Source organism: Buceros rhinoceros, unplaced genomic scaffold (assembly GCF_000710305.1).
Source record: "Buceros rhinoceros silvestris isolate BGI_N320 unplaced genomic scaffold, ASM71030v1 scaffold29618, whole genome shotgun sequence".
NCBI lineage: Eukaryota > Metazoa > Chordata > Aves > Bucerotiformes > Bucerotidae > Buceros > Buceros rhinoceros.
Window position 1 is genome coordinate 3,112 of NW_010425723.1, and position 19,215 is coordinate 22,326.

Consider the following 19,215-nt stretch of genomic DNA (forward strand, 5'->3'; position numbering starts at 1 on the left):
GGTTGTATTTATTACTGTTCTACTCTGATCCAGTTGGTGAATTGGAGGTGGTTGTTTTCCGCAAGTGAGGTCTGTCTTTTGCCCATGACCATAACTGGTGAGGGAGCCCTCCCTGTCCTTTGTCTGAACCCTCAAGCCTTGTGTTGTTTTTTCTCCTCCCACCCCAGCGGAGGGCAGATAGGAGCGAGCGAGCAGCTGTGAGGGCTCAAACCATGACATCTCCCTTCTTCAGGTTGCTTTCATAAAAACCACACAGGTCCATTCTTAACTGTTGCTGTGACAAGGTTATTACCCTACAGTCACCTGGTATCCTCTCAATTGGCAGGTTTTCTCTTTCCCATACCTCCTCATCCACGTATCTGTTACGAGTTCGTTTTCCTCAAACGCAGGTGACCAGTCAGCAGGCTCTGTTTCTACCCAAGACCTTACCAGAACTTTGTTCAACCGTATTAGAATTCCCTTCTTTCCATGGAAATATTTTAACTTCCAACATCTCCAGCTCTTTGCCTTTTTCAAAGCCATTCCATATCAACATCGTGTTCTGATTAGATATTATTTCCTGCATTTGTCTTTTTCTCTTCTGAGGTCTTTAATAAAAGCGTCTCACCTGGCAACTGAGCACACATGTGACTCAAAGTCTGGCCTGATGTAACATTTGCCACATCAAAAGCGACAGACATAGTACCACTTCTGCCTCAGTTTAGGACTTCTGAGTGCGATTCCAGACACGTTTCATCTACTAGAGTTAATAATACGGTAAAGATTTTGTACAGCACTATAAAGAGGTAAAGGTCAACATAAATAACGTTGTTTGGCTTGTAGAGAAATCCCTTAGAAAATGAAAAATGTTCCTCAACTATCCTGTTCCAAAGCACATCATCTCCCTTAAGAGAACAGTACCTTCCCTTCCCTGCTCCAGCATTTTCCCAGGCAATGCTTTTCCCAGGCAATGAGCCCTTTACTAACTCTCCTGCTCCACAGAGCTGGCGTAAACAGAACAGCAAGCCACCGTCAGTCTGTCCGCTCTGCCGCCTCTTACACCAAATTCTGCTCCATTCTTTGCCTTGCTGCTACTGTTTATCGAGTGCTGTCCTGAGCCTACTAAACACAACAGCCGAAGTTTTATCCTCACAGCGTTGCGGTGCTTGCGTTTTGAGTTTCATTGCGCTCTGAATCACTGGAGATGCAGTCACAAGATCTGCTGCCACACAGCAGTTTGCCCTCAACACTGGAAGGCAAACAAACAATTGTTTTCATATGAAGCCACTTGTTTTCTTAATAGCATATGATATCCCATTAGCCATGTTGTTTCTTCTCTATTTATTTCAGGCTTCAAAAATCCACAACAGAATTTTTATTATAAAAATCTTCCAAAGTATTTTATTTTTTACAGGGAAGGGTTCTTTGTTTACTTATACAGTAGCCCTGACACTGAGCACAATCAGTTACAAAATCTTACTTGCTAAGCAGCATAGCTGGAAAAAAGCTTCAGCTAGAGAAGCTTCTCAGCTGCTTAGAACATAGCTTGATCGTCTGTGGAGAAAGAGAAACCCATATTTTTACCAAATGAAAGAGTCGCTGTCCACAGCAATCTCGCAGCTCCGCCAAAGGAAGGCTGCCTTATCGTAATACCTGTTTCCATGAAGAGGTGAGCTTGCAGGTGAGTATGCACTTTAAGGTGATCGTAGTTGAAGCAGACTGTTAGAGTCTGAAACACCAGGTTAGTTCACTTAGTTCAAATCAAAACCAAAAGCTTTTTTCCAGCTGTTTTTAAAGTGATTCTTCTGCACAGACAGCAAGGTGAGGTCACAGCGCTTTAAACATGAGTCTATTCACTGGCACAACTTCAAACTCTAAGAATTACTAAGTAAAATCACAGTTCTTCATCCTGACAATTTTGTCAAGTTCAATTTCTCAGTGGAAGTGGGTTTTCTGCATTTTTAAGGCTCTTTAGGAAGATATTCTGGTATTATCTTGCTCATCCTCCCCTTGATCAGGCAGCCTGTAGTAAACACCAGCTATGAAGTTCCCTTTGTTGGCTCAGCCTCTAGTTTTCACCCACAAGCTCTCAACCCGTTTATTCCTATTTTACAAAGACTACTTCGTGCAATCAATCCATTTTTAACGTGTTTAAGGACTGAAGACATTCTATGAACTATTTACATATACTAACACACAATGTTTCCAACCGGATTATCCCTTTGTGCCTCCCTTACCCTTTGGAAACTCATTACCCTACAAATGGCTGCCAAGCCTTAATTTTCTGCAAGCCATTACCTGTGGTTTTCTACAGAATAAGCAGTGATTTAATACTCCACCCTTCTTTAAGTATTAACATCCTGCCATATTTTGTTATGTTTATTGTGGCTTTTTAAGTACGTACATATGAAATTTGATTTCTTTGTTTCCTTGTTCATACTTTAGAAATTAATTATTTTATGGAAGGCTACAAAAGTGTCTTTTAACTGGAACAGAAGAAAAAGGAATCCTGAAGAGCTCTTACAGACACCTTTTGTCTGCAAACATAAGCCACACACGGCTCAGACCTTGTCTGCACTAGAGCCTTGCTCAGCTCGACCTCAAGCCCACAGCATGAATAACACCAAGTGGAGCAAACCACCCAAATGTTAGAGCACTGAATTTGTGTAGGTTTCTGTTAGGAATCCCTCGATGTCCTGGAGCTGTCCCAGTAGCTTCTGGCAGCCCAAAGTCAACAACCAGAAAAATCAGTCATAGCCAGGACTACCCACAATAGCTCGGGGCAAGGGCGACTGCCTAGATGCGATCGCCCAGGCTCATTGAAACGTGCAGCACTTGGGTTTTTCCTCCAGTGTGTTTTAGACAGAGATTCCAAGCACCAGATTTGGAAAAAAGGAAAGACAAGACAGAAAAGGGAGCTAAGTGAATAGCTGCTCATAGAAACGTGTAACGGTCAGGATCAGGATCCAGATCCTGTGCTCATTTCTGTAACAGTATTATCATATGAATTAAAATAAATGAATTAAATTTTCAATACTATTCAGTATTAGCATCGCTGCAGCACCAGCATTAACCATATACGACTCTCAAGTGCTACACACACAGTCTGGGGTTTGGGACAATCCAAGACACAGAGAAGGGGAGAGAACTGAAATGAGAGGCCGGGTAGCACTCTTGGGATAAGAGTTGGTAACGGCAGTTCCACACCTCTGCACTCACTCTCTCTAGAGTAGAATATAAAATATTTCGAGTTGTTTCACAGGATTAAGCTGAAGATAAGGTTGCTTATCTTATCTTAACGGTTCAAGTTCTCTTCACCAAGGACACCGAATCAATAAAATATTTGGTGTGGTCTTTTTCCTCCATTATCCATCAGTCTTCCAATGTATGTGACTGTGTACATATATAAATATATTTAATTGCAGAGTACAGATATTCTTCACTAAGTAGGACCACAAAACATTTCCCAGAACCTCATGATAAGTTTTTTCTCTCTACAATCAAAAGCCACAGTTACATCATAGAGAAGACTACATCAAGGACACAGCTTCACGCTCTACATCCTGGAAAGAGCAGGAAATTTAGCAGGCAAAATGGTGTTCAAAAGTAGTTCATGTCCTGCAGGACTCCATTTAATGGTGACCAAAAAAGCTTAATGCATTGAGAAATTCCCTTTTAAATACTAATGTGATGAGCTGTTAATAAATCCTGGCTAATAAGCACGTTTGATACCAGGAAAAGCACCGCATGGCTGGTTTGGATTTTGAAAGGGTTTGAATTATGAAAAGTTTATGATTAGCCAAGTGCACACCGATCCAGAACAATCATTTTTCAACAACAAGGCCTTCCTTAGAATAAATATTAGAAAGCCGGGGTATCCTGCGGGCTGTTTTTGAATAGGGTCTTGTTTCTGGACTAACGCAGTCTGCATGTATACCTACTCTTGCAAACATACGGCAAGAGGAAGACTAAAGCATCCATGTGAGCTATTCCTTGGACAAAAATAGCTGGTGCATTCCATGTATTTTCAGGGCTCCTTTCCCCGTTGGCACTCCTTTGTAGGAGTGCTCTAGCCCCGGGACTCACACAAAAACCAACCAAACAAAACCACAATGGTTTTGGGGAAAATCCAAGACACAGAGAAGGGGAGAGAACTGAAGTGAGAGCCCAGGTAGCATTATCGGGAGTCAGTAACAGCAGCTCCACACCTCTGCACTCTCTCTAGAGTAGAATAGAAAATACTTTGAGTTATTTCGCTTACCTACTTCCCGTTTCTCCCAAATGTTCCCTTGACTTGGGATGCCAGGATAATTTCTCTGTAATAACTAGGCTTGAATTTAAATGCCAGAACAAAAGACACATTCCTCTCACAAGACCAGAAGCATTTTTACAAGACTGAGGAACATATGCCGTACAGCGAATGCGCAGACATGGACAACTCTCCTACCACAACATGGACTTTCAAATAGGTTACTTACTACTGCCGCTTACACACCAGTCTAGGAAATAAAAATTATTAGGGGGGCCATATCTTGTTCCAACAAAGAAGCCTTGACACTGTGGAAGAGCTTACAGACAAGCTGTGCCTTACAAGACTCCATGGCATATGCCTAGCAGATCTGAGTAGAGAGAGTTCTTGGAGGAAAAAATTCCACCTCCCAATCTACGTGATGGTATCTAAATGCCTAAATCTCCACAATGTCCAAGCATCTCTGATCAGGAAAGGACCTCAAAAACAAGAAAGTTGAAGTAAATCGAACCACACAGTTCAACTCAGATTCACATCAGAAAAAAAAATTAAAAAGGAATAACTCAGGAGGAACAAAAGAAACACCCATCTTACTACAAACATTCAAAGACATGACATGGTGGCAGGCTGAAAGGCAGCTGAGACAAGAATACTTGAAAACCTTCTGTGGAAAAAAATACTTAAGTCACTCAGCAAATATGATAGATGTCCTACAAAGCAGAGAGCTGTGAGGCATCAATTACAAACAAAAATTGAGCTGCTGTTTTTCTTATTTCAGCTTAAGTAAATAAGTGCTACGGACATAAAAGATACGTCCTTCCAGACATCAGGGAAGTTTAATCACGCATATGGAATCATTGGTTGAAATACATGTAAACCAATTCCATTTTGAGCCATGCTTCCTCACAGAGTACTCTCGCAATGAAGAGATTACCTTCCGCTACCGCGCAACACAAGTCTGAGATGGACTTGGCAAGTCGCTTTTCCGCTAACAGGTTCCCTCATGTAATAACAGAAACAGCAATATAGTATTACATTGGCTTTTTTTGCTTACTTTTTATTGTAATAAGGAAAAATATATCAAGACAAGTGTTCACAATGTGAAAAGCACATTAGCAAAACTAGTATTTATTAAAATAAACATTTCAAAAATATAAAGAATCATACGTGTTTATAAGACTTTACATCATTACAGAAAACAAACCTCTTTTCTCCAGTTTTCAAATAAAGAAGCAGTATATTCAGCTCAATGTAAAAGGCACAAAAGTGTTCCTTTGCTGGCCTTTGGTATTAGATGTTTTTCTACTGCATAATTCGGTACTTTTCTCTGAGTTTTCTGCAAAGTGAGTAACTCCGTAACACAGCAGAGCAGCATCTGACATCATCTTAGCCGTTCATATTCCTATGGTGCGCCTACCTTGAATATTGATGTTTCTAAAATACACAGACATACGCAGAAATTCCTTGAACAAAGGTGTGGTGGAATTGCCAGAAAGAGAATTATGAGGTTTATAGCACTTTGAAAGTTTCATCAGCTCATGATGATCAAACTGTAGGAAGAAGAACCACAAGCCTATGATGTGTCTTTAATTGTGAAATAGAAAAAAGGGAACCACTATTTCCTCAGAAACAAATGGTTACCAAAGTAAGGTACTCAAAATCATGTTTCTGGGACACTAAAAGCCGTTATAATCCTTGAGAAGGGTAGAAAGGAAATATCACAGAGATCTCCTAACCATGAATGGCAAAAATAGAAAGCAGATAATGACTGTTCAGTCTTGCAAGTACACAGGCAACCGCCAGCAGCAGGTTGAAAGCAAAATGACACACTTCCTCCCTCAGTGCACAGTCACAGTCTGTGTAACTTCCTTGCCAGATGATATAAATTTCCGACAATTTCTGGATGGAGGTTCAAAAAGCAAGAGAGATAAAGGTGTAGAAGAAATCAGTGCCTCCTCGAACACTGCCGCACTTTTGAGAAGAACAGGTGCTTCACTCCGGAGTTTGGAAGGTGATTCTGCAGATGCTTGAACCGTTTGAACAGACCTCCCTAGGCTGGGCTAGATAATTCCCTACTGTTCCTCACAGGACAAAGCAACATCCATGTTGTACTGCACAGCCCCAGAGTTTTCCTAAGAGCATCATGTGTGCCACTCCCTTCCCAAGAAGACAGTCTCCAGCTCCTGGTTTCCAGCATTCTGTCTTGAACCACCCAGCCTTCGCGTACGGCAGACTGTCTGTACAGTCAGCTATGGAAGCTGCTCATGTATCGGACTTATCAAGGGCTCTCTTCAACTTCCTCCTTTGCAGAGCCAAGCTTAGGGTTTTGAAGAGAATGTCCTTGCTGTTCAGAACGTTGTAGCGATTCACTTCCACCAACCTGCTGAAATCATATGGCTCAAAGGTGAAATTTAGTGTTCGGTAAGGAGAATCTTTTGACTCGATGACAAAGTCACCAAAGGCTTTCTCTTCTTCCGACACACGTATAACTCCTACAGCGAGGAAAAAAAAAAAATAACACAAAACAGCTGTGATAGACTCGTTTTAGTTGGATTCTGCAAGGCGGATATCACATATGACTCTGAACTTCAACTTTTTCCCCTGAGTTCCTCCTCAGAGATTTCAGCTCCTTCAGGATCCAAACTGTTTGGAAGCTGAAGATAAAATGTCATTACCCTTTCTACTTCCACTGCACTCCAAAATATGGAACTAAAGTTTTCATAGTGATAAATTGTTTAGCTCATCCATAATTACCGTGCCCAAGATAAGGAATACAAAGCTCAATTCTTCCCGGAAGTGCTGTTCTACACTAAAAGACACTAACACTCCGAGTTCAACTGACCTTTGCAGGTTAGTATGTACCCTTCGAATTATGGTCGCTTGCGTTTTTAGCACCCTGTCACTCGAATTAAAATGCCGATCTTGAAAGATGAACATTCAAGTAATTCACTAAAAACACTTGCTTGTTGCTATTACAGAAGAAGCAGCGTCCAGCCATATTCAAGCCCAAACCTCGAAACTCTTCATCGTTGATGATGGAATTATGGCCTGGCCACCGCTGTCGGATTCAGACAGGTAGCTTTAACAGAGCGCTGTACACCTCCCTTGCCTGCATCAGCCCTGCACTTTCTTTACTCTGTATCTCAAGGGTTTTCTTCAGGATGCTGTTTGCTCCCAGGAGGGGGGAAATAGGAAATTGAATTTTGTCTGTCTCTTATTAAAGGTACAGCTCTATGTTTCATCCCAGTGCTCTTGCTTGACACAGTGAGGTGGGCCTTCCAGTCTATGTTGGATAAAGCAAGGATTTTTTATCACTTGACCTTTTATTACAAAGGAAGGCCATTTTGCACGAGCTGACTTACAGATTGGTCCCCAACACTTTGTGGTTTGGTGGTTTATTCATATCCAACAAACAAATTAACTTATTCAATCTGATTTATAGTGCTTTACAATGTATTCATAGTAACTCGAAGTAACAAAATCAGGTATTGAGGCAGAAAGGTTCAGAAAGAAGCAAAAAATATTGCTTAGTTTTGTTTCTTCCAGACTTTAGAATTTTTTTTAATCATTAGCAGCTTCTCCCATTCTCCCTTCCAAAAAAACTCGTGGAAGCTGATTCTAATGAAAGTAGCCATTTAATAATTACAGGGTAAGACTAAGAAGAATAAAAGGAGGGACACAGAGCCCACTGTGTTTTCCCCATCAACGCACCCAAAGGATTGTAAAAACAGCTCTCTTACCTGGAGCTTTGTATTTCTGGAAGGTGTCATTCACCAACGGGAAATGAAGCACAATTGGAGCCTTTGGATTATTATAATCCATAAACATGTAGCACTCTTTTGGCTTATTTTCATCTTCCTCACTCAATTTGATTTTTGGAAAAGGAATTTCCCGCTCCTCACAGTATTTCTGAGTCAGCTCTAAAACCTGTGGTGAAAGAACAAAAATAATTTCAACAGAATACCAGCAACACCTCTAAGACCATCTAACTACAACCCTCAAAGTGAGAGAGTTTTTCCCAAAAAAAAAAAAAAAAAAGTGACAGAAATCCAACTTCAAATTGTCAGAAAATTTCTCTGGCTGGTGTTACAGAAGAAGGATGAATTGCTGAACAGAGAACCAAATATCACCAGTTTACAGCTGAATTTTTTAATGTTTTGTTATTCTACGTTCATTTTTCCTTCTCTGCACTTAAAAATAAGCACTTGTATATACAGGACGGAAGTAACTTGTTTGCATGAAGAAAGTCACCAACAGCCATTCTTCCGTTGGAATTTACATCTACTCATAGGAGCTAGGCAAATACTCCTACATAACAATCTACTTAAGCTTCTGCAAAGTTTTGAATCTTATTACAGTTACCACTTTCCATCTCCTCATGACATTCACAGTAATAATTGACACTACAATAATACCTGAAAGAGGTTAAAGATTTATTTTAATGCATTATTTCATTAGTGTTTGTGTTCAATATCGACTGATCTGCTGCCATTGTAGATGTGATTGGGTGCTTTTATCTTCATGTAATAATGCTCAGCTACATCTCTCACCTCAAATGGAGCTTCCCAAGAAAAATTGAACGACAAGATAACATCCACATCCCTCTCTGGCTGAAGTACCAAAGGAAAGGGAGAGTTGATAGAAAAGCCACCATCCACTAAATACAAACTTTCTTCCATGGGGGTCAGCTGGTTGGGAAAAGCGTCCAGATGAGTGCCTGAAAGACACTCCAAGTAACACAAGTAACTATAACGATTCATTACATACCACTCAGCACGAGCAACAAACCTATTCTGGGGCGATAAGAACAAAAAGAGGCATTCCAACATGCACGTTCATCTGAGACCGATCTGTGAAGTCTGATGATGAACTTGCCTTATATGTCAGAACATACATAGCAGATCAAATTTTTTACTGTGTGTAAGAAGGGGTAAATTCCCTGACTTTAGTGGACAAAGTCAAGCTCAATTAGGTTCTGTAACTTTGACGGTTCGAGAATATTAACACACTACTTTATATCCCAGATAAAGACTCATTTACCTCTCCAAGCCACAAATTTCTTGATGTTAACGTAATCTTTATGAAGATATAATCCCTGCATGAAGTTGAAGGTTTCTCCACATGTGACCCGGGACTTGAAGAAATCCTGAAAAATTTGTAACAAGGGGCCCCCAGGTATAACCAAGCGAGTCTTCAGTCGTGTTGGATCTCGGAAATGGAATCTTCGGCAGTCATCTGCAGAAGCCACAGAAAGATGCAGAACACATTAAAAATGCTTGTCCAGCCCAAACTTTTCAATTCAGACCTTTTTCTACAGTATTTAACCAGTTGCCCCAAGGCTGAATTTGCCCTCTAAAAAGGTGGTGTAATGAAAGTTAAATGAGCTGCATATTCCATAGCTGGATAATCTACATACCCTGTTTAAAGGGAATAGCATTACTTGTAAATCATTGTCCATATTCATTTCAAACCCACACAAAGAAATTCTTTGTCTTCTGCCTCACAGACAACAACAGTCATCTGCACACAGCAACATTTATAGTTACAACAACGAAAGTGTTGGTGGGAAAAAATGAGGGCTGCAAAAGCAGAGAAGAAAAAAATCCCCTCCCCACCCGCCATGGTTATAAGGCTATAACCATGCACCTGAGCAACTCTCAGGCTTTAACACACTTCCTTTTCACTGCTAGGGAGGCCCTGTGTGAATGGAGAACGACGCATAAATATACGACCAGCTCATCCAAGATTACAGAAGTCAGGCCACGGGGGGAACTGAAAACCTGTTTTCCACTTCCTGCTTAGCAGTGCAGCTTCTACTCTTCCTGTTCTCGTGATTTAAGACCCCTGCACTGCAGTGTGTGTTTAAGACAGCTCTCAGAAATAGCTCAAATTCATCGGCAAAGTCAGATAGACTTTAAAAGGAGGAAAAGAAAGTGTGCTGAAAGACTATAATTATTCTTTTCACTATATTTGTGATAGAAGAAATAATAAGCAGTACCAGAGAGATCTGTCCAAATCCATGGTTTACGCTAATCTTGAAAACTACACACAGCACATTTGCGAGTCATATTACTTGTATCATCATTCAAACCAGGAATCTATTTTAACGTATGTTCTTACCTACAACTTTGATAACATCTTTGAAGGAGTCTAGAAAGCCCAGTCCTACACCAACCACCTTCAGGCAGATATCATCCAAGCTTGCAGCAAAGGCACTGCCCCACATCCCTACAGGAGAAACACGGAAGAATTTAGTACTCAAAAATCTTTTCGCAGTGTAACCAAAAGCTCTATCATTCGGCTGTCATTTTCATGGGAGAGGGCTGTCACTTGACACCTACTATTCTACCAAGTGAGGTTTGAGTTGAAATCTTTGAGTTAATCATGTGACAAGTTCTGATGTAATAATATAATGCAAAAACCTCTCCAAGAGAAAAGCTCTTCTATCAGCAAGGGAAAGATGGCAAGAGAATGGGAAGACCTAAAGCAAAAGTTTTTGACAGGCAGCTCCTAATAGTGTCATCTTGCAGACTCAGGACATGGGACTGTAAAACTATGAGCTGACATCAAAACCTTTGGAGAAAGATTTGACAATTTTCCCTTCTTCGAACTCTTTAGGAAGGGACAAAAAGGCACAGGCTTAAGTTGATGAGTCTAAATAGCAGCATAGGTCCTTCCCATCTCCCTCTTTTATTCATTACTATAAGATCATACCTTGTAGAAAACAAATCCTGGGCTCTGGACGTTTGTGGATGAGCTGTCCCATGAAGAACTCGCTGTCAAAGTCTTCTGTTCGGACGAAAGCTCCGTATTTGCGAAATCCAACTTCATAGGGAGTGAACTCGCACCATTCTAAGAACAAGCCAACAAGATACTTATCCATCTTCAAGTAAACATAGGTGAAAATGCTCATTCGATTTCTGTTCACACAAGTGAGACAGAAGGGAGTGTCCTTCCACTTTCCACCATCACTATGGATTTCCCTGACACTCTTCTCAGTGAGCTTCTATCTTACTCATGATTAATAAAAACTCTTGCACAGGCTTTCATGGGCTAAATACAACCTCCTTTCTTCCTGCCTTTTGGGAAAAAACCAAACAACCCCTCTTGCTCAATCTTGACTTTGTTACAGCAGAAATAAACTGTCTATTTTACTTCCATTTTAAACCATTCCATCATGAGTGGAAGCTACCTCACTTCTCCCAGCCTTTCTTCACACTACTTAACATCTCTCAGCTATTATGACAGTACTGACTTGAAAAGTCTATTGACTGACTGTGCCAGACTTCATCGTTCGGTTGTCAAAGTGTCCCCTCATGGTTGAAAGCTTTCCACAAAATTTTATAAATCAAATTCATTGTTAAACACACAAACTCCTCCAGAACCAGACAAACAAAAAAGTCCCACAGTGGCACGAGTGTTTGTGTTTCTGTCCCGCTGTATCTATCCTTACTTGTTGCATGATATTTCAAGTTTCAAGTGAGCTGGAATAGGACTGGCCTTCATTTTTTACTGTAATTGTATAACCAGCACGAACCCAAGCTGCTAAGTGCCACAGTTTTGATGTCGCATGCCACAAGATTGCCAACCAATCATTTTACATTTATCTGAGACTGTAAAAGAAAGTGGGTCACCTAATTACCAAGGACTGCAAATCTCCAATTCAGGCACAGACTTGTGTATTTTAAGAACCATCCCTCTCGGATCCCCAAAATTTTAGGCGCTTCCTAGCAAAACATGGTGAGTGGCCAGCAGAGTTGAATCCCATTTCTCTGTTATAGCCATGATGAAGACATCTGCGATCAGGATCATACTACTCTGCCAGTCAGTATCGTAGTGCTTCTTGCACTACCAACTGCTGCTTGAGCCTCTTTTCCTGTTGTCAGCTACTTACTGCCCGAGGAACTGGATAGGTGAAAGGAATTTATAGATTTTAGCAACCAAAACCAAATTTACCATGTTTATACCTGCAAAGTCACCACTGCTAATATTTGGTCTCACATTGACAGCTGCGTAGATAGGATAGGGGTTCTGGGCTCGTTTCACTGCTTCTTGCTGATCAGACAGCTTTGATGGATCTTCCTGGTCGCAGGCAAAGAAGGAGAAGCACACTTAGGTAAGTTCTGTACCCACACTTCGATAACTTGAACGTTGTCTAGCATTTCTGACTAACAATATTACTAATTCAAAGACCCTTTTCCCCCTTATGTCCATGCGTATGGTTAGATTTTGCCAGAATATTTCTGCAGTTGCATGTTTAGAATGTCTGGTGTTATTAATAAGCTAAACATCCTTCTGATTTCTGATTTCAATTAGCGTAGCAAATACTGCAGAGTAAAGGCATTTTGCAAAATGAACATTATTGTCTCGGACTTAACCTGCCCAATAGAAAAGCTATGGATTTAATAACAGTCATTCCAAATGAACACTACTTTTTTCTATAGCACTGATCTATATGACCTCAAAATTCTTTGCTAAAAAAGGATGTTGGGAAACTCGGGGCAGAAAGAGATGAGAACTTCCTACGTTTATTCCACAACACTATCTATTCCACAACCACTCACAGAGAATAATTGATTTCTTGACACGTAACACATGGGTGGGCAGAGCCCCCACCTGGAAGACAAACAGCAGTACACATCCAAATATGAACCCTTGTACCTTCTGTTGTAGGAAATGTTCCACAATAAGGCCCCACAAATCTGTGAAGGAGACTTTGCGGCCACTGATTTCCATTGCATTCAGCTCCTGGAAATAGTATTTCAGTCGTTCTGGGGAAAATGCCCCTGCTTTGCTGCTGGACACAGTACCCTGAGCTCTTCTGATTGCATCTTGAAGGTCTTTCTGTGACCATTCAGGGTCTTGATACAACGTCGATAAACACCTGAAAACGTTGATAGTAAAGTCATCTGTAATAATGACCCTCGTGTAAACAATAATTTTAGCCAGTTACAATTAGTGCTGCAGCACTGAACTAAAAGCTTGGAAAGTCCAGCTAAAAGATAAAATGTCGTAAAGGAGACCGTAACACTGCATCTCTGAACTCTAAACTGTGCTGAAAACCCTGACACCTACAGAACAACTTCATCCTGATTGCTGCCAACCTGCATTTCAAGAAGGTCCAAGCACCGTACGCTAGCACACGCGCACCAGTCACAAACACGAGTTAACTCCAGCCTGCAACAACCCCGAGAGACCGGCTGGTAGAAAGGGTGCTCCTGCACACAGAGGCATAACAGCGGCCGTGGCCTTCATCGGAACACAGCTCTGATTAACCAAGAAACTAGTCTGGAACAGACGCCCAGGTTGATTTTGAAAGTCTGTCTCCCGATCACCAGGGGCAGGCCAGATCCCAAGGTCATCAGAAGAGCACTAGGCACGCAGGCGTTCATGTAACGCACCTCGCGCCGGAAGGGAGGATTATCCTGCCAGATTGCCCAGCTCCACAGTGAAACCATTTCACAAAAACAATGCCTACTTGTGAGGGGTGATTTCACCACAAGCTCCAGGAACTGAGCCACTGACATGCTCTAGCCACGTCTAACAGTTCAGCACGTTGCTCCCGGCCACCAGCGGAAAAGCTATTCCTCTCTTCACCTACACATGCCATTTTGGAAAGTGGTGACATAGTAGTCCCAGTGGACAAGTTTCTAGTCACCTCAGATAAATAACTGAGATTAAAAAACAAGAAAAATCTTGTCAAGAGCAAGGAAATGGGGAAAGTTTTTGAAGTCAGGGCTCTGGGGGAACACACACAGCAGTTTCACTCGTGTAACACGTTCTAACATTCAGCAGCCAGGCTTGAAAAAGCAGCAGATTCATCAAACTCAGCCAGTAACTGTATGGACTAGAAGTGATAATGAATTTCTTAGACTCCTTAGAAGCCCCATCAGAACTAACAGGTGAGAACTGACAAAACATTTGACTTTGTCGTATTCTGTCTACAGATGGCAGAAAGGCAGTTCCGGCCTTATTTTGCATCGACACCACCGTATTCACCTGTAAGTTTCTGGAATCAACACTGCGTGTAGCTTACCAAGTAGAGCCAGAAATCCCGCACAGATATATCGCGGCATCCAAAAGGCCCAGCTGCTGGAGCCCAGCCAGGCTGCCGTAGAACGATGTCAGCGCCCTCATCCCTCCTCCAGAGCCCAGTACCGCTACGACTGGAACCTGCAGACAGCAGAACTCCGGAGTCACAATCACAGACTTTTGAATTGCCAATAAATTACAGAACTAATCTGGTTTAAGTATCATTCCTAGAAAAATAAGGGATAAAATCTCTATTTCTATTTACATTTCAAGTAATTTCAGGTTTGATTTCACCAGAAGCCATTCTCTAATTTGTAACTGAGATATTTTGTTTACTACATAACATAGCAGTGTCCTCTTAGGGACAGTCACTTACTAAAATTGTTACGTATATTACCACACATTTACTTGCATGCCATACAATATACACATAAGTACAAAAAATGTCGGTCGTTTTTATAACAGCACCCAAAGATCACAGAACAATCAGGCCATCTATATGTGTGTCCTCAAATCTGCAACTACGAAGCTGTTCCTGTGGTCTAAGATTCAATATAGCCATTCTGAAACAGACTTTCCCATCATAATTCAGAGCTCAAAGACCAAGGTACATGAATCCAGCTAAAGAAAACACACACATTCTAGAATTTCAATGTTTTGTGTTCTAAAACACACGCAAACACCCCCCTCAAATTTTTAGAAATATAACAGCGTTTGAGGCCAAACTGAAATGTCATCTATCGCATGACATGGTGAATGCAAACTCTATTTTCTGTTCATTACAGGGAAAGAATCCTTCAATACCTAATCATCAACGAAGCACACAGGAATTTACACATCTCACCACAGCACTGTGCTCAATACCTCGTCTTTTGGAGGGGATTCTTTTAAGTGAAGAGTCTTCCGTAGTGCCTCAGAAACTATTTTCTTCCTTTTGTCCAAAAATTCTCTTTCCTCTTTACAAAGGTCAAAACCCAGGCGTATATCAATATCCCAAGTGCTGAAATAGAAATTAAGACAAAAACCCCGAGATTCTTGAAGGACTTGCAATTACCAGGGAAAAGCACTTTCTGTGAACACAGAATCTAAGTCATTGGATAAAATTCTTAAATGAAGTTCTAGGGTATGTCTATACATCAGCTATTTTGTAACAATAGCTTTTGGAATTAAAAATGAACCTTCTCACTGTTGTGTTTCTCCTTTAATATCTCAATACAAGGCTCACGTCAAACAGTACTCAGATAAAGCTTCCGGAATTCCACAAAGAAATTTCAGCAGGGGAAGCAGATTGCATGAGAAGCAACTGAGATCACAGTAACGACACGGGCAGGGAAATGTAGAGAAGAGTGATTTTAAAACACAGGTTTCTGAACTTGAGAGGCAGAAGGGGATAACTGAATACCGATAAACCTGCTATGAGTCTGTGAAAGAGGAGCAGAATTTTCAGTTAATCACCGTATACCAAATGATCCTATCGATTTACTAGCCAACTTCTGCTTTGCGTGTTATTCTTTCCTTTTCACTCCTTTCCTACACCTTTCCTCTATTTTGCAGTTCCAGCTCTTCACACACTGAGAAGTCCTCTCCTGTTTGTCAGTACAGCACTGCACATCCTCTGGGAAGTATCCGTACCTAATAACACTACCTAATATTGACATCATCAGCTATGTTACTTTGAAGTATTAGAAACACAAATTATGTTAAGATTTTAGCATGATCAACACCAGTTCAATAAATAGTATCTGGAAAGTGAAGGTTCAGAGCCTTCAGAAGAAAAATAACAAAAAGATATTTTTCTGTCATCTATCCCAAGATCAATGTAGACACAAAACAATTGGGAAAGTCACAGAGCTACTTCACTGTGAGAATAAAGGCCTTTCCCGATTTTTAGAAGTCTTTGAGGTTCCCATTCACCTTTCTTCAGTTTTCAAACTCATATCCAAACTTTGTCCCTGTGAAGAGGGAGAAGACATCTTACAATCGATAGCAGCTGCATGGGTGAAACCACTAACTAAAGGTTATGACGTCAACAGGGTCCCTAGATGCTAACCAGAAGAGCACTCTCACCCCCCAGACTACATCCCCAGCACACCTTGCCCTGGCCCCTATTTCAGGTATTTTCAAGAGCTTCACTGAAAGTGAAAACATGTACTCAGAGAGAGCAGGGGGGAAAAAACATTTCTTCTGTAAGCCTCTTTCTTTCCTCCTCTTCTGATATTTTTCTTTCACACTCTAACAGATGTTTTGCTTTGGGAAGTGATGAACTTTACATTTATTTTGCAAGACTCAATCATTAAAACATTTTTAGAAGAACTGCACTGACTAATCTCAGTATTTCATTCTAAATATCCAAGAAAACAGCACGCCTGAGAATCACGCACGGCTTAACTTTCCAAATGCCCATAGGCAATGGGGGTAAAAGTTATCCCAAGCATGTCAAAACAAGTGCAAAATGTTGACATTACCTCTCCCAAAGAAACGATTCGATCAACTTTTTGACCAATAGGAAGGGAGTTAAGTGGTACGGTCCCCACTCCCAGAACTGTAGTATGCTTTTCGATATCAGGATTCATACCATCCTAAAAAAACCCAAAATATTATCTGAGCTCTCCAGAAAAAAGGTTAAATACGTGACTTTCATACGTCAAAACAGCAAGCAATCCTTAAGACCTTCATAATTCAATCTTTCACAAAATTTTAAGGCTTTTCAAGATCATCCTGCTCTCTACTTCACAGATCTTTGCTGGAGTTATTTCTCTCACTCGAATAGCTTTGTTGTTGTTGTTTTTGTGATTTGGTCGATTTTCTTTTTAATATAGCTATCTGCCACAAGCAAGAAATCTTCATCAAGAATCTTTATCAAGATAAAATTTCCCCCCATGCTCTCACATGTGGCAGAAAGCTTAAAAGTGAACCCGCATTTTTTTTTCACAACAGGGCAACAGTGTTAGACATACAGAAAAATTACCACAAACCAGGAAATAAGATAATAGCCCTCGGGACAAATGGGAGCGTGTAATTACACAACAAACCACCTTTACAAGCAGAGCAAATTAAAGTCTCATAGGAAACCTTTGAGCTCTCTCCCACATTCTATTAGGAATTGGCAAGCTCTCCTGACGCAGAGCGGCGTGCAGAGTCCTAAACCTAAAAGAGGCGTATCAAAACCCCCCTCACATCACAGGGCCGTGAGATGAATAGTTTCCTTGCTCTCATTTTGTGTGTCAGGCCATGCTGGAGCAGTCATGCCAACGACTATTCAGTCACTCCCGTGGCATACGCACACTGCGTGGGACCCTGTGGAAACTGTGAAGCGGCAGACAAAGCTCAGTAAGCCTTTGCAAGTGTCAAGTTATCTCTCTGCCCCTTAATTCTTAATACATTACCAGAAAAAAATAATGCATCTATTCAAGAAAGGCTTCGAGCCTAGAAAATTTTGATCGGAGCAATTACAGTATTACGGAGTTAAGTTTATTGAAAAAGGTGTATCTGGAAGTAATCAGGAACCTTCATAATAGCTGGTCCCTACCTAGTGCCACATACACAGAGTGTTCCACGAGAAACTTCCGCTGGAAGCAAGCTTTCCATAGCTACCGACACCTGAATAACGTACCTAAACTGACATCCCTGAACATCTGAAGTAGTCTCGGGCCTTCTTATGATCAAATTAAGGCTGTTTGGCTTATGCTTAAGGACACTTTCACGAACAAAAAGGCACTGGTTTCAGGGTGGTTTTGGTCAAAAGTGGGCTGTAGACTTGGTAGCGGTCAGCGCAGATGCTCACCTGCAGAACAGATATGGTTTGCTCCAGCTCCACTTGCAGCTCTGGACACATTTCTTTATCCGCATGAAAGACAAATGAGGTTCCATGACCCTTCTCATTGTCTGGACTCCAAGGAATACGCACCTGCTTCTGATACGCCCCTGGAACAAACACCTTGACTTCGCAGCTCCCTGTGCATTAGAATAGGAAGTTCAGACCACAGGAACCACTTACATAAAAGTTGAAAATCAGATACTTGTTTGGTGTGGCGGAGACTATGAAAACACGAGCAAAAACTCTTGTGTGGTACCCAGTGGGAATGACCCAATATTATTTAGTATTAAAAATAAAAGCAAAATTAGAAGTCAGCTTTGCAGTCAGTAAATCAAAATGCACTGCCTAGACAAAGAACCAAGTCTCCCCTCTGTCCCCAGGATTAAACACGCTGAAAAGTAGATCTGACTTAAACTCTGCAGGCGGCCATACCTTGCTGTTTTTCTTCTGGTTTTTCCTCTTTGTTGACAGTGCCTTGCAGAGACAAGCAAGGATGAACCTATGAAAAGAAGAAACCAGCTCTGATTTTAGTTCAAGATTTTAGTTGAAGATTTTAGTTCATTTATTTGTTGAAGATGAATCCACCTACTATATATTAGGTGTAGGTTTACAACTCAGAAGAAGCTCTCAAAAAAAAATTGAGGATTATTGTGATATTTCAAATAAAGAACAAGTTTTGTTTCAGCAAGGTGGGATTATTTGCTCTTCTTTCAAAATCAAAACCACACTTCCTATTCCTGTTACTGTTATTTTTTTTCAACCAGAACTTCATAGCTACAAGTTCTCAACACCTGGGGTTTTTCTGTTGTTTTACCTTTTTGAATGAACGAGAGTACCTATTCAGAAGCTGTTCAGATCCAGGCAAGCACTTCATCAATTCTGTCATGATGTTCTGTCCTGGATTGTCCATGTCCTCATAAAATTTAGTCTCTCACACCATTCAATCATTAGCTTCCCTTCTAGGACAGCAGATACTTAATTGGCCATAATTGCTCTAATAAAGACTGATTTGCTAAAGAAATAGGAACACAGAAGACTCTCTCCTGTGCAATAGCTTGCAGAACTGTGCTGTTAAATGCCACCAATTTTCCCTGAAAAAAAAATGTTAAAACTCTACAATTGAACAATCATGAACTCT

The 19,215-nt window shown here is 40.9% G+C and overlaps 1 protein-coding gene across 1 annotated transcript in view; it reads right to left on the reverse strand.

Moving 5' to 3' along the window:
- Positions 1-6,490: 6,490 nt before the first annotated feature.
- PLA2G4F (phospholipase A2, group IVF) overlaps positions 6,491-19,215 on the reverse strand; it is a 23,135-nt gene continuing 10,410 nt past the window's right edge. Inside the window, exons 7-20 of the mRNA XM_010141251.1 lie at positions 18,510-18,576; positions 18,045-18,214; positions 16,726-16,839; positions 16,175-16,212; positions 15,125-15,260; positions 14,265-14,401; positions 12,890-13,112; positions 12,196-12,310; positions 10,943-11,080; positions 10,349-10,456; positions 9,269-9,463; positions 8,779-8,945; positions 7,969-8,155; positions 6,491-6,720 (exon numbers count right to left, since the gene is read on the reverse strand). Coding sequence (XP_010139553.1) covers positions 6,491-6,720; positions 7,969-8,155; positions 8,779-8,945; positions 9,269-9,463; positions 10,349-10,456; positions 10,943-11,080; positions 12,196-12,310; positions 12,890-13,112; positions 14,265-14,401; positions 15,125-15,260; positions 16,175-16,212; positions 16,726-16,839; positions 18,045-18,214; positions 18,510-18,576 — 2,025 coding nt within the window. The remainder of the gene's footprint in view (positions 6,721-7,968; positions 8,156-8,778; positions 8,946-9,268; positions 9,464-10,348; positions 10,457-10,942; positions 11,081-12,195; positions 12,311-12,889; positions 13,113-14,264; positions 14,402-15,124; positions 15,261-16,174; positions 16,213-16,725; positions 16,840-18,044; positions 18,215-18,509; positions 18,577-19,215) is intronic.